General features: G+C 42.7%; 1 protein-coding gene across 3 annotated transcripts in view; it reads left to right on the top strand.

Annotated features, from left to right (window-relative positions):
- KCNK2 (potassium two pore domain channel subfamily K member 2) overlaps nt 1-13,001 on the top strand; it is a 231,229-nt gene that overhangs the window by 73,546 nt on the left and 144,682 nt on the right. Inside the window, exon 1 of one of the 3 annotated variants that reach the window (XM_017949550.2) lies at nt 10,899-11,594. The exons of 1 other annotated variant lie outside the window; for it this stretch is intronic. In XM_017949550.2, the coding sequence (XP_017805039.2) occupies nt 11,594 (1 nt within the window). In that variant the 5' untranslated portion in view covers nt 10,899-11,593. Of the gene's footprint in view, nt 1-10,898; nt 11,719-13,001 lie in introns of those variants that run through there. One more of the 3 variants, XM_017949548.2, reaches the window with a different exon arrangement.

Raw genomic sequence — 13,001 nt, 5'->3', positions numbered from 1 at the left:
CAGCAGGTAATAAGCAGAAGCCTAGGAGAAAGCTATAATTATAGCAATTCTGTCAGAAGTGAGTGGTACCACCTTGTAGGAAAATAAATGATTTATACTTTCAGAGAAAGGAGATGAACAGAAGAATCTGCAGAAGGCATAAATCGCATCATCAAAATTTCAGTGCAATGCATGTTTGAGCATAAAATTTTGGGTGGATGAGGAGTTGCTTCTTCTGTAATGTACTGCAGTAACTGGAGCTCCAGGAAGCGGGAATCAATGCCATAGAAGATAGGTCCCGGAAACAGTGATCCAGCAGGGAGGGTAAATGTCAGTGAAACAGGCAAGCAGGCAAGGATTAGGGTAAGGCGAGTGAGGCCAACTTGTGCAAGTGCAAGGTTAGATCCTGCCTTTGTCTAGAATTGTAATCTTTGGTTCATCATGAATTTTTTGTATTAATGTTGATTTTTAAAATATTGCATTAACATGTTATTTATCTTGATTACTGTGTTTTTTGACACCATTTACATTTCACTCCAGAGGAAAGTATCTCCTTAGTGCTGGCCCTGCATGACTGCAGTTTAAGTGAGATATTTTAACACTTACACTATATGAGTAAATAGAACCATTGCATTTTATTATCGGTTTGATCTCATAGGATATCTGATGTTACCTGTATTAGTCTGTTCTCATGCTGCTAACAAAGACATACTCGAGAATGGGTAATTTATATAGGAAAGAGGTTTAATTGACTTACAGTTCCACATGGCTGGGGAGGCCTCACAATCATGGCTGAAGGGCTGAAGGTGAATGAGGAGCAAAGTTACGTCTTACATGGTGTCAGGCAAGAGAGCTTGTGCAGAAGCTGCAACCAGGAGAACTTAAGACCATGTTTAGCCTGCAGACACATTTTATTTGCCTTAAACAATGTTTATTTTAAAAATTGAATTAGTTGCCTCTCTTAAAATTTGGAAAATTTCTTCTAAAAACAATGTGAATGTCAGGCTTCTCTTGAAAAGTTGGAAGGTCTAACACACTGGATTTATGTTCTGTCACAGCAGGAATCAACTAAAGCTGATGAGAATATTTTCTCCAGTTCTCTGGGCCCACTTCATGTGGGCATATTACCTGTCTGGTGCTGTAGGTGTTGGAAATTCGGAGATTCTGAATTCTGCTTAACTCCAGCATCCTTACGATATACCTCCTAAAGATGATCTTGCATTCATTTAATAAATAATGATTTTTATGCATACTATGTGTAAAATATTGTGCTGAGGAACAAGACGACAAGGTCCCCATCTCTTGGAATTTATTTTGGTCTTATAGGCAATGTTATGGGCTGAGTTTTGTCCCCCCACCACAATAAATAGAAAAGATATGCTGAAGTCTTAGTAGAACGTGACCTTATTATGAAATAAGGTCTTTACAGAGGTAATGAAATTAAAATTAGGTCATTAGAATAGACCTTAATCCAATATGACTGGTGTCCTTTAAAAAGGGGGAAAGTCGGACACAGAGACAGATGCACACAAAGGGAAAATGATGTGAAGATACACAGAGAGAAGGTGGCCATGGGACTGGAGTGCTGTGTCTACAAGCCAAGGAATACCAACGATTTCTGGTAAGCCCCAAAACCCCAAAGAAGCAAGGAAGTATTCTTCCTTAGAGCTGCCACAGAGAGCAAGGGTTTGCAGACACCTGAATTTCTGACTTCTACCGCTCAGACCATATGTTTCTATTACTTTAGCTACATGAATTTTTGGCACTTTGTTAGAGCAGCCCTAGGAAACACAGGAAGTTACTAAATAATAGTTGGAACAAGCACTAATAATTCTTGCAAAGGGGTAATAAGTGGAGGGTGCAGAGTGCTGTGAGAGTACATGTTGGGATGCGTTGGTTGATCTTGTTTGGAGGTCAGGGGAGCTTTTCTGAGGAAGATGTGTTTTTACTGAGGTCTGAAAGATAAATAGAACTTATTTTTCTGGTAATCAGGGAGACAGGTAGAGTCTAGGCTGGAAGGACTTGTTTGTGGGGAGGCTCTAAGGAAAGAAGGAAGAGTAAGGTATATTCAAGAAATTGGAATCCAGCCAGTGACTAAACCACAAGGAGAAAATCTTGGAGCCTGTAGGGGTGGACCCTATATAGCAGGATGTATTGACTTACTTGCTGTGCTATTTTGGGGAAGTTACTTAACTTCTCTGAGGATAACAACAGTGTTTACCTCACATGGGTCTTATTAGGATTAGATGAGATACTGAGTGAAATGGCTGGACATGGTAAGCCCTTGATAGATGTTACTTAATATTATGATTCCTGTTTTTGTTATTATTATTGACAGGACAGGGATGTTTATGGCCCTGGGATGCCCTTATTGATGTAGTCCTTATCCTGAAGGCAATGGGAAGCTAGTGCGGGATTTTAATGAGAACTTCAACACTTCAAGCCAGATTTTGTTTGTAAAAGTTCCACATGACTGAGTGTGGAAAATGGACTGGAGATCGATGGAGTAGAGGCCTGAGGAGAAGTGACTGAGGTGGTCGTGGTGGCAGTCCTACCTTGATCTCTTTGTATAATTTGAGGAGATCACACAACTGTCTTAACAGATTTTGAAATTCTGCAAAGGACACTTTCTTCTATGTTTAAGGGTTTTCTTCTAGAACAAATATGCCCCAGGGTGATGCATGGATTTTTAATCTCAATCCTTCCATAAACTTAATAAGTGGCCTTGAGCAAGCCTCATATGGCTCATTTAATCATGATGCAAAAAGGTAAAAGGGAAAATTAGATTCTATATATAGGGTGAAGTCAACATCTTTGGTTAATGAACACATTAAAAAATGTCTTTAGGAGATTCCAAATACATATTCTATTTTCTTTTTTATTCCATTTATGTCTTGTGAATTCATTTTAGAAGGGAAATTGTATTGATTTGCTCTTCATAAAGCCACATTCAGTGCTAACAGAATTTGTGATCTCAGGTGAAGGCAAAATGCTGGACTGGCAAATGTTCACAACAAATATAAGTTTTAAACAAAGTACTGGATGTGCTAGGAATTCATTAGATAATTAAAGCCATCAAGAAAACTGAGAATGCTGTGGTTCATTCTGGATTTATGGCTGATTCTTTTAAAAAGCATCACTTTTGATATAATTGCTTTGCCTAGTATTGGCACACTTAAAAAATTATCTGACAAATTCGTTGTTGGTGGAGGATTGTCAGTGGAGGATTTACCTGTGATGCCAGAGGTAGGAAATGTTGAAGTCTAAATGTGATATGCTGCTTTCATTTCCTAGTGATACTTTATTATGTCACTCAGTTTTGAAAGGGAAAAAGAAATCCCACAGCAGAATTTCCTCCTGAAAACGGAGTAAATTCTAATGTTTTCTGAATTTATTCTGTTATAACAGAGTATCTTTAAATAAAGATTTATTTTTATTTTACAATGCCCTATTCAATATCTTATTCCCTGTTGGTCAAAGTTAAATATTAATGTTAGCTTATTTTAAATAATTAACATATGCTGTATGTACACTGATTAAAGTACTAATCTTTATATGCAAAACATGGGTGTTTTGACCTGCATGAATTTTCAAAACTTTACCTTTCTTCATATATTTGAGTGTATATGTTTGTTTTAATGTAAGCAAATATACAAAGCTGTTCAAAAGATATTGTTGAATGTCATATATGTTAGGAATTTTTATTTTTATAAAATGAACCAGCAAATTTTAATGAATCTTGCAAAGTTTTATGGTAAAGTAACATTTAAAACAATTTTCAGGGTGAGGCACTTTAATTTGAAACTCACTCAGGAACTCAATAGTTTTTTACTGAATAGATATGGACACAGTTTCACTAGTGTCATTCTTTCCTTAGTATGTTTACTCCATGATGACAAGGATTTGTTGCATCTTTTTGACCACTATGTCCCCAAATACTGGAAAATTCCTTTCTGCTGCATAGTAGGTACTTGATAAGTACTGGTTTACTGAATGAATAAATATATTTATTGGCATAAATGGCAAAAAATTTGTAGTACTGTTGCAAATAAAAAGAACTTTTGAACTTCACATTTTTAAGCTTGAAAGTGGATACTGCTATGTGCTAGTGTCTGCCACAAATTTCTAGCCAGTCGTGTTGGTAGAGGACCTGAGTTGCCATGTAGCCCAGGTTCTCACCACTGCCCAGTTTCTCACAACTGCCAGTTTCTCACCACTGAGCTATCAGGGCAGAATGAATTAGAATCCTGCCTCTCATCCAGTGGTTCTCAAAGTGTGGTCCCTGCCCTAGCAGCATCAGCAGAATAACTGGGGAACTTGTTATTCATGGCCCACCCTTGACATGATGCATCAGGTACTGTGGGGGTGGGCCCATAATCTGTGCTCTAACGATCCCTTGAGGTAATTCTGATGCACATTCAAGTTTGAGACATACGACTGTAGACAATGCTTGTATGGACATTGCTAACATTTACCTCTTTGCTCCCTTTTCCATTCTTCCAGTGATGTCCAACTCCCTTCTCATTAACACGTTCTAATTTTAGGAATATGAATTCTTCAAAGTGAATAAATTTTGGCCTTTGAAAAATTATCTTCTTAAAATAATTTGTGTATCAGGTCTGAAACTTTATAGTCTGACTTGGAATTTGACTGTTAGAGGTTATATTAGTTGTAATATAATTGCTGAAATTAAGGTGTTGCCTGAGGTTATCATACTCTCTAGACTTGACTGGAGAAGGATCTGCTTTCAAGCTCACTTACATGACTGTTGGAAGACATCAGGAAATCCACTTGTAGGTTTACTCACATGAACCTCTCTAGAGGGTTAATTTATGATGGTGAAAGTGGCTTCTACCAGAGAAAGAGAACGAAGAGAGAGCTCGAGAGGGCACAAAAGAGAAACCCCAGACTTTTTGTAACCTAATACTGAAAGGGATATTCCATCACTTGTGCCATATTCTTTTTATCAGAAGGGAGTCAGTAAATCCAGCCCACACTCGATGGGAGGGGGGAAACACAAGGGTCTGAATACTATGAGGCAGGAATCATGGGGGTGTCAACTTAGGGACCCTCCTCAGAGCTGAGTTATTTGTCATTTTCTCCTATTTCTTGTATTGCACTGTTTCAATTAAGGCTCTTGATATCAAGTGTCAGAAATCTCAGCACGAACTGGCTTACACCAAAAGAATATGTATGTGGCTTAAGGTGTGGTTTGACATGAAGGATTGATCAAATGTCACCTGGACTTGGTCATCCTGGTTCTGTTTGCTCTGTATTGCTTCACTCTCAGGTAGCTTCTCTCCTCTTAGCATAGTAGCCTCCAAGGCTTTCAGGCTCAAGGTCAGTGGCACAGAGCGAAAGTTGCTTTTCTGTGTGTGTCATAGGCCCATGCCTGAACCAGTTGAGAAGCTGAGAAATTCTGACTGTATTGGTTGAGGCCCGAGACACACACTCCATTCACAATCAGGGATAAGTCTCATATAAAACACAACAGCTACGAGAAGGGTTGGTAAGTGCCTTGGGAATGACATCAGACAGACCTTTCATTGAAGTACTGCCTAAACTGTTGTCTCTCCCTGAGTTTTCAGTCAACTGGAACTTCTAGGAATATGCCCACCCTCTCTGTCACCACCCACTCCCCACATCCAGTGGGATGCAGAGTCCTGTTGATCTACTAGCACCTCTTCAATCTTCCACTCCTAATAATATCACTATGAAGCCCTCACCTGGGCTAAAGCAATAATGTCCAGATTCACTTGTCTACATGCTTACATTCTTTGTTCACCTTATACCTGTTCTGCACATAGCAACCAGAGGGATTTTTAAAAAATGCATTTGATGAGATTTCTTCTGGGGTGAAAATTCATCCACGTTTCATTAATTAAAACCCAGATGCCACCTAACCTGATTTCTATCTGCCTCTTCAGCTTGATTACTGTCCCCCACCAAGCCTCACACTCTAAACTTTTCAAATTCTCCCAGCTTCTTCCAACTGCAGTCTTCTTACAAGCTCTTCTCTCTGTTGGGGAAGACCTTTCCTTCCAATATGCTTCTCCCTTTCCACCCTTGCTCATCTCATCTTCAGAACTTAATTTTTATATTACTTCTTTAGACCCACCTTCCCTGACCCTCTAGAAGTAAATACTCTTATGTTACCTTGTGCCTTCTTCTTACGGCTTATCAGAATTTTAAGCACTCAGTAAATATCTGATTAATGTGATTTATTTTTCGTCTTCTCATACCTGTGCAGTTGTGTTACTCAGAAGATTAAATAAATAGCAAGATTCATTGCAAGGATGTCCAAATTTTTGTCTTCCTTGGACCGCATTGGAAGAAGAAGAATTGTCTTGGGCCCACGTAAAATACACTAACACTAGTGTTAGCTGATGAGCTTAAAAAATCATTTAAAAAACCTCATAATGTTTTAAGAAAGTTTATGAATTTGTGTTGGGCCATATTCAAAGCCATCCTCGGTCACATGCAGCTCTCAGGCTGTGGATTGGACAAGATTGTATTATAGAGTTGGAATTCATTGGTGGTCTTGCTTGGTCAGGAGCTCCCCTGGTTCACAACATTAGATCAAATGCAGGAGATAATAAAACTCTTTTGAGAACTGTTTTGGGCTGTTCTCCCAATGCTATGAATAAATATCTGAGATTGGGTAATTTATATAAAAAAGAGGTTTAATTAATTCATAGTTCTGCATGGCTGGGGAGGCCTTAGGAAACTCACTGTCATGACAGAAAGCACCTCTTCCCGGGCAGCAGCAGAGAGAATGAGTGCCAGTAGGGGAAATGCCAGGTGCTTATAAAACCATCAGATCTTGTGAAACTAACTGACTCCCATGGGAACAGCATGGGGAAACTGCCCCCATGATTCATTTACCTCCACCTGTTCCCACCCTTGACATGTGAGGATTATGAGGATTACCATTCAAGGTGAGATTTGGGTGGGGACACAGAGTCAAACCATATCAGGAATGGACATACTGTACACATAAATGCTGTCTCACTTTGATTCTTACAACAATCTCTTGTGAGTTCTGTGTATTATCTCCATTTTATAGATGAGAAAACTGATGTTCAGAAAGCAAAAGTGACTTCTTCAAATTCACATGGCTCAGATATGGTAGAGGCAGAATACCCACAGACATCTCTTTGACTCCAAAATCTCACATACGATTGGAATTACAAGAAAAGGCAGTGACACGCTCATTTTTTAATTTTAATTTTCACTATGACATTTTGAATAGGCCAAGGTCAAAAATCAAAATAAACATAAAAGAGAAGTCCTGTAGATTTCATGCTGCTAGTTGGAGCAGAACAATAGATCTGAAAGCACCAGAATAAGGGCAATATGGAATTTTGGAGAGCTAAATTTTTTAATTATTTATTTTCAGGTTTCTTATTCATTAATTTAAAGAGGTGTTGAGTAGTCCTGCAGCATGAAAGAAATATATTCCATCTTTTCTTTTTATTATATTTGGATGAGGTTTATATATATTGAGTGAATTAGTCCGTTCTTGCATTGTTATAAAGGACTAGCTGAGACTGGGTAATTTACGAAGAAAAGAGGTTGAAGTGATTCACAGTTTTTTAGGCTGTACAGGCAGCATGGTTGGAAAGACCTCAGGAAACTTACAATCATGGCAGGAGGTGAAGGGGAACCAGGCACATCTTATATGACTGGAGCAGGAAGAAGACAGTGAGGGAATGATTTCACTCAGATGTTTATCAAACACATATTTAGTACCAGATGCCAGTTAATGCAGATATGAAAAGTGCTTACACATTTTTAAACAACCAGATATCATGAGAACTCATTATCAGGAGAACAGCAAGGGGAACGTCTGCCCCCCTGATCCCCATCACCTCCCACAAGGGCAATCCTCCAACACTGAGGATTACAATTTGACTTGAGATTTGGGCAGGGACAGAAATCCAAACCATATCACTGAGTAATGCAGGAATAAAGCTAAACAGGATAAACCATCCTATTTCCTTGTTCCTCCAGTTGCAATGACATACAAACTAGTCTACTACATTTTTTTCCCCTCTTCTTCAAGCAGCATGAGTAAGTCTACATTTGGAACAAGAGGGATTTTAACGTGGGCAGATGTGTTTAAAGAAGGGGAATGGGAGGACTGGGTGATTTCTTGATTACTTCAACTTATTTGTGAGGCTGAGCCTTTGACTTGTTAGGATGATTCCTGCTAATGTTACAGTCTGAAATTTTATCCTTTTATCTTAACATCTCTGTAATGTACATCACTTCTCCCCCAACCCCCAAGCACCCTATATGAATGTGGGGCCTAACATGAAAATAATACAAAGGGGAATGTGGAGGAAAACTGCTATGTATGAACTGATAGCAAAAAGCGGAGAAGATGGCAATCCAGCATTTGGGATTCATGATAAAACCTAAGTCCCATGAGTCTGGAAAAACAGAAACACTATGCAAGCACATATCAAAACATATTTAATCTATTAAACAGGTATATTTAAACTATTAATCTCCCAGTCTAGTAAGCATTAGCCAGTGTGACAGAACCGGTGCTGGGCAAGATGTGGTTAAATTTGCAGAAAACTCAGAGGGGGGAATAAAAAAGTAGCATCAAGTTGCAGAACAAAATGGGAAAAGTGAAAAGAATATTCAAAAAAAATTTGAGGAAATTTCATCTGGAGAACAAAGAACCTATGGGACAGGGTAAAAAATGATTCAGAAGATAGTGAATTCATCTCATTTCTCATGTATGTAGGATATACCCTGGTTCCAAATACCTGGAGGGAGACTGGGTGAATATAAGAAAATGTCAGCTATTTCTTAGGAATAACGATTTCACTCAGATGTATATCAAACAGGTATTTAGCAGCAGATGCTAGTTACTGCAGATATTATGGTGAACAGAGATATGGTTTATGCCCTCACTGAGCATACAATCTAGTTTAAAGACGCAAAACATAATGTGACAAGTATAAAGATAGATGAAAGACAAGTTGACCTGGGAAGCAAATAGTAAAACACCTGACTGGCCATGATTGCAGGAAAATTCTGGACAGCATGGAGATTTGGAGGATAACACCTGCAATGGTTAGTTTTATGTGTCAACTTGACTAGGCTACAGTGTTCAGTTATTTAATCAAACACGAATCTAGAATCTAAGTGTTGCTCTGAAGGTGTTTCGTAAATGTGTTCAGCATCTACAGTCAAACTTCAAAAAGGGATTGCTCTAGGTAATATTGGTGGGCCTATATCACAAGCAATTGTGAGCCAAAAATGAGATTTCCTGGAAAAGAAGAAATTCTGCCTTAAGACTGAAGCATCGACTCTTGCTTGAGTTTCCAGCCTGCCAGCCTGCCCTGTAGATTTCAGAGGGACTTGCCAGCCCCCATCATCCTGAGCCAAGTCCTTAATATAAATCTGTTACCCTACACACGTACACATAAAGGTGTGTGTGTGTGTGTGTATGTGTGTGCACATGTTCCATTTCTCTAGAGAACCTTACTGATAAGGTACCTTAGTCATGTAAAGTTGGTGTGTGTGGGGGTGTGCACTCAGGCAAGGTGACTTGCCAGGAAGACTTAGAGTGATAAAGAGTAGCCAGATCAGGAAGCACATTATAGGTGACCTAGAGACTTTGTAAAGATTGTGAGAGGATCAGATGCACATTTTAAAAAGGACATCTGATTGTATTACTTTTGAGCACGTAAGTTGAGAAAAATGTGTTTGAATTCCAACAGGAAGGATATTAGGAAGATTTTTTTTTTTTTTTTTATTTAATGGGGAAAGAGGTGCTGAATGTATTCTGGAATCTAGAAAAAATTGCATTTTTATCATTGACGGTAACAGTTTTGCAAAAGTTTTTGTTTGTTTGTTTGTTTGTTTTTGTTTCCTACAATTACGTCTGTATTTTTCACTAAGAAGTTCTTGTAACTGGGAAAATACTCCAATCTGGCCGAGCAGCAGTCATGGAAGCAAAACTCTCGCAAACAGCAGTTGCGGTGGGAGGGTGGAGGTCATCAGGGGATTCCCGCTGAGAAAGTGGGAAGGAAGAGAGTTTAGAAACGGATCGAAGTTCCGCTACATCACGTGTGTTGTGAGAGAATTCGCCTATTACGACGACGGCAACGTCTGATCTCCTGGCTTTCTTCCCCTCCTTGGCGGGTTCCGTTCCGTCCCCCTGTCGCCTAGAGTTTGGCTGTCCCTGCGCCGGGGTCTTGGAGTTTGGGCGGGGTCTGGTACCTGCCAAATAGGGATCTTGATGGGGAAGAGGTCTGGTAGCGCTGAGTTCAGGCTGGGGTCGGAGTTCTCCCACCTTGCAGCTCCCACCCGCCACGCTTAGAAACCTATGTCTCCAGCAAAGGGGTCTTGCTCTGAGAGAACCTAACCGGGTTTTCTTCCATTCCCTTTGCATCTCGAGGTGTCTTCGCCCTGGCTCCAGGTGCGTTCCCCATCCTTTTCGGTCCGGGGCGTTCTGCTGATTATAGCGCCCTGCTTAAGTCCAGCACCGCCGGAGGTGAAGTGGGGCGACCTGGTGACTCCTTAACCCTTCCCCAAGGTGGAAGAAGCCAGGGTCTTCATTACCTCCCCTACTCCAGGGATCTCAAGGCGCCAATGGGGACACTTCCCTGTACAAGTCTGGGGGGCCACGAGGGCGAGGAGGACCCCCAAATGCAGGGGTTCAAGGACTTGCGTCCCAGAGCTTGGACCCACACTCGGTCCCACACCCCGAACGCTGGCCGGGAAGGAGATAGGATGAAGCGCAGTGTGATGTGGATGCCAGATAGCGAGAGTGAGGATTTTTTGGGGGGTGGGGATGGGGGTTAGTGGAAGGGGCTGAGAGGGGAAGAGGCAGCAGGTGAGCCAAGGGGTTGTGCCCCTAGGAGGAGGGAAGAGGGGGTCTTTAGAAGGGAGCATCTTGCAGGGGCGACGCAGGCAAGGGTAGGGCTAGGAGGAGGTGCGGGGAAGCAAGCCCTGGCGGTGAGACAGGAGGGGGAGGAGGCGAAGAGGAGGGAGTTCCTAAAGGAGGGAAACGAGTCGGCGAGGGGCGACAGGAGCTAGCCGGGAAGGGAGAACAGCGGAGGGCTGCAGAGCTGCGGAGGGCTGCAGAGCTGCGGGCGCCCGGACCGTGCCACACACCCCCCGCGGGGCACGGAGGGCATTGCCGGGGGAGACACACAAAGACATGCGAAGAGGGGTTGAGCAAGGCTCGCGCACAAAGACGCCGGGGCGCACGGCAGCTCGGGCTGCACCCACCGCCCCCGCGCCGCGCCGTGCCGGGGCCGGGCCAGCGAAGAGCCCCGGGCTGAGCGCGTGGCGGCGGCGGCGGCGGCGGCGGGGAGGCGCGGGACCCGGGTCGCCCGCGCTCTCCGGGTGACCCGGGCCCGGCAGCAGGCGCGCGCGGGGGCGGCGGCGCCCAAGCCCAACTTGGCCTCCGCCTCGCCCTCTGCCCAGCCCGCCGGTGTCCCCTCCTTCCCGCGATTTCGTTTCTTCTCCCCCCCCCCCCCCCCCGCCCCCTCCCGCGTCCAGCCCCGCTCTCCCCACCTTGTAAAACAAAGCCGGGGAAAATGCCTGCCCGTGCAGCTCGGAGCGCGCAGCCCGTCTCTGAATAAGAAGTGAGTACAATGGCGTGTTTGTAAAAAAAAGCTTCAAGTCCGTCTTTTTCAAAAAACATTTTGAATGCTGCATGCCTCATGCTTCCCAGCGCCTCGCGGGAGAGACCCGGCTATAGAGCAGGAGGTGAGACCCCCCCTCCGGTACCCCCACCCTTCTGGCCGCAAGCTCTCCTGCCCCAGCCTGTTCTGGGAGGACTGCAAATGCCCCCTCTCAGCAAGCGGCCGTTTCCCATCTTCGCTTCGCGTCCAAAGTGTTGGGTCATAATCTGGATTTGGAGGCAAACCCTTGCCAGATCCTCTCCTCGCCGCTTCTCCCCCCTCTCCCGCCGGTGCCCGGGGTTTTTGCATCTGCCTGAGGTATGGGTTTGGAACACCTTGGGGGAGTTTCCCATGGAGAAGGAGGGTCAGCCCTTGGGAGTAGCCGACAGGCAGGACTCATGGTGACCCTGGTCACACTTGTTGCCCATTGCCTGGTGGGACAGGCAGTGGTGCTGAAAAAAGCTTGTTTCCCCTGCTATTCAGTGGTCAGTCACAGCTGGAGCGAAGACATATCTGGGTGAGAACAGAAGACCGGGATTAACAGAAGACTGTGATGAACTGGGGGAGGGGAGTGGGTAGTGACGGTGTTGAGTGTGTGTGGAAGGGGCAGCTTCTCTCCCTGATCATACATCAAATGGCGTGGAGGTGGAAACCAAGAGGTTCCCTGTATTAAAGAGAAAAGTCTGCTTTTGTTTTTTTAAATATTATTTTGGTATTTCATCAGTTTTTGTCCATTCTGTCTGCCAAATGTACATTACATATATTTCTGCTAATTAAAAAATAAGGCAACAGCTTAAAAGAATTAAACTCCTTCTGGGAATGTATTAGGTTAATGCACAGACACACACACACACACACACACACACAAAAAATATTTTAAAAATACCTGCCGCTTTCTCCCAAAAGCATATAATGGCAATGTGGCAATGTCTTAAAGGAATTTCAGATTGGGATTTGGTGACATCAAGGTAAACAGTCTTAGTGCTTTCTGGTTCTGCAGAGTGGAAACCACTGATGTGAAAAATCACAAATAGGAGAGCACAGAGATCTGAGGAGGAGAGGCTTGGAAAGCTTCGTTTAGAGTGATACTGTGGAACTTCTATGTAATTTTTTGTTGTTTTTATTCCAAAGATGGCTAAATTTTAAATTATGACTTTTGTTTTTCACTCAGACTCACTAAGCAGCTAGGAGGTTGTGGGGAGTCTGCAGATTGTAGTGATTTTAGCTATTATCAGCACTTCTATTTTATCAGTTTTTTAAAATTATAGTATTTAACACATGTCCAGTGCTAATTTTGAGTGAAGGTGTCTTTATAAATATTTTAAAGGTGTCTACTAGCTGTGGCTTTATTTGGAACAGGTGAATGTA

This window comes from Papio anubis, chromosome 1 (assembly GCF_008728515.1).
Source record: "Papio anubis isolate 15944 chromosome 1, Panubis1.0, whole genome shotgun sequence".
Taxonomy (NCBI): Eukaryota; Metazoa; Chordata; class Mammalia; order Primates; family Cercopithecidae; genus Papio; species Papio anubis.
The sequence above is the reverse complement of the archived record's forward strand: the minus strand, read 5'-3'. Positions and strand labels throughout refer to the sequence as shown.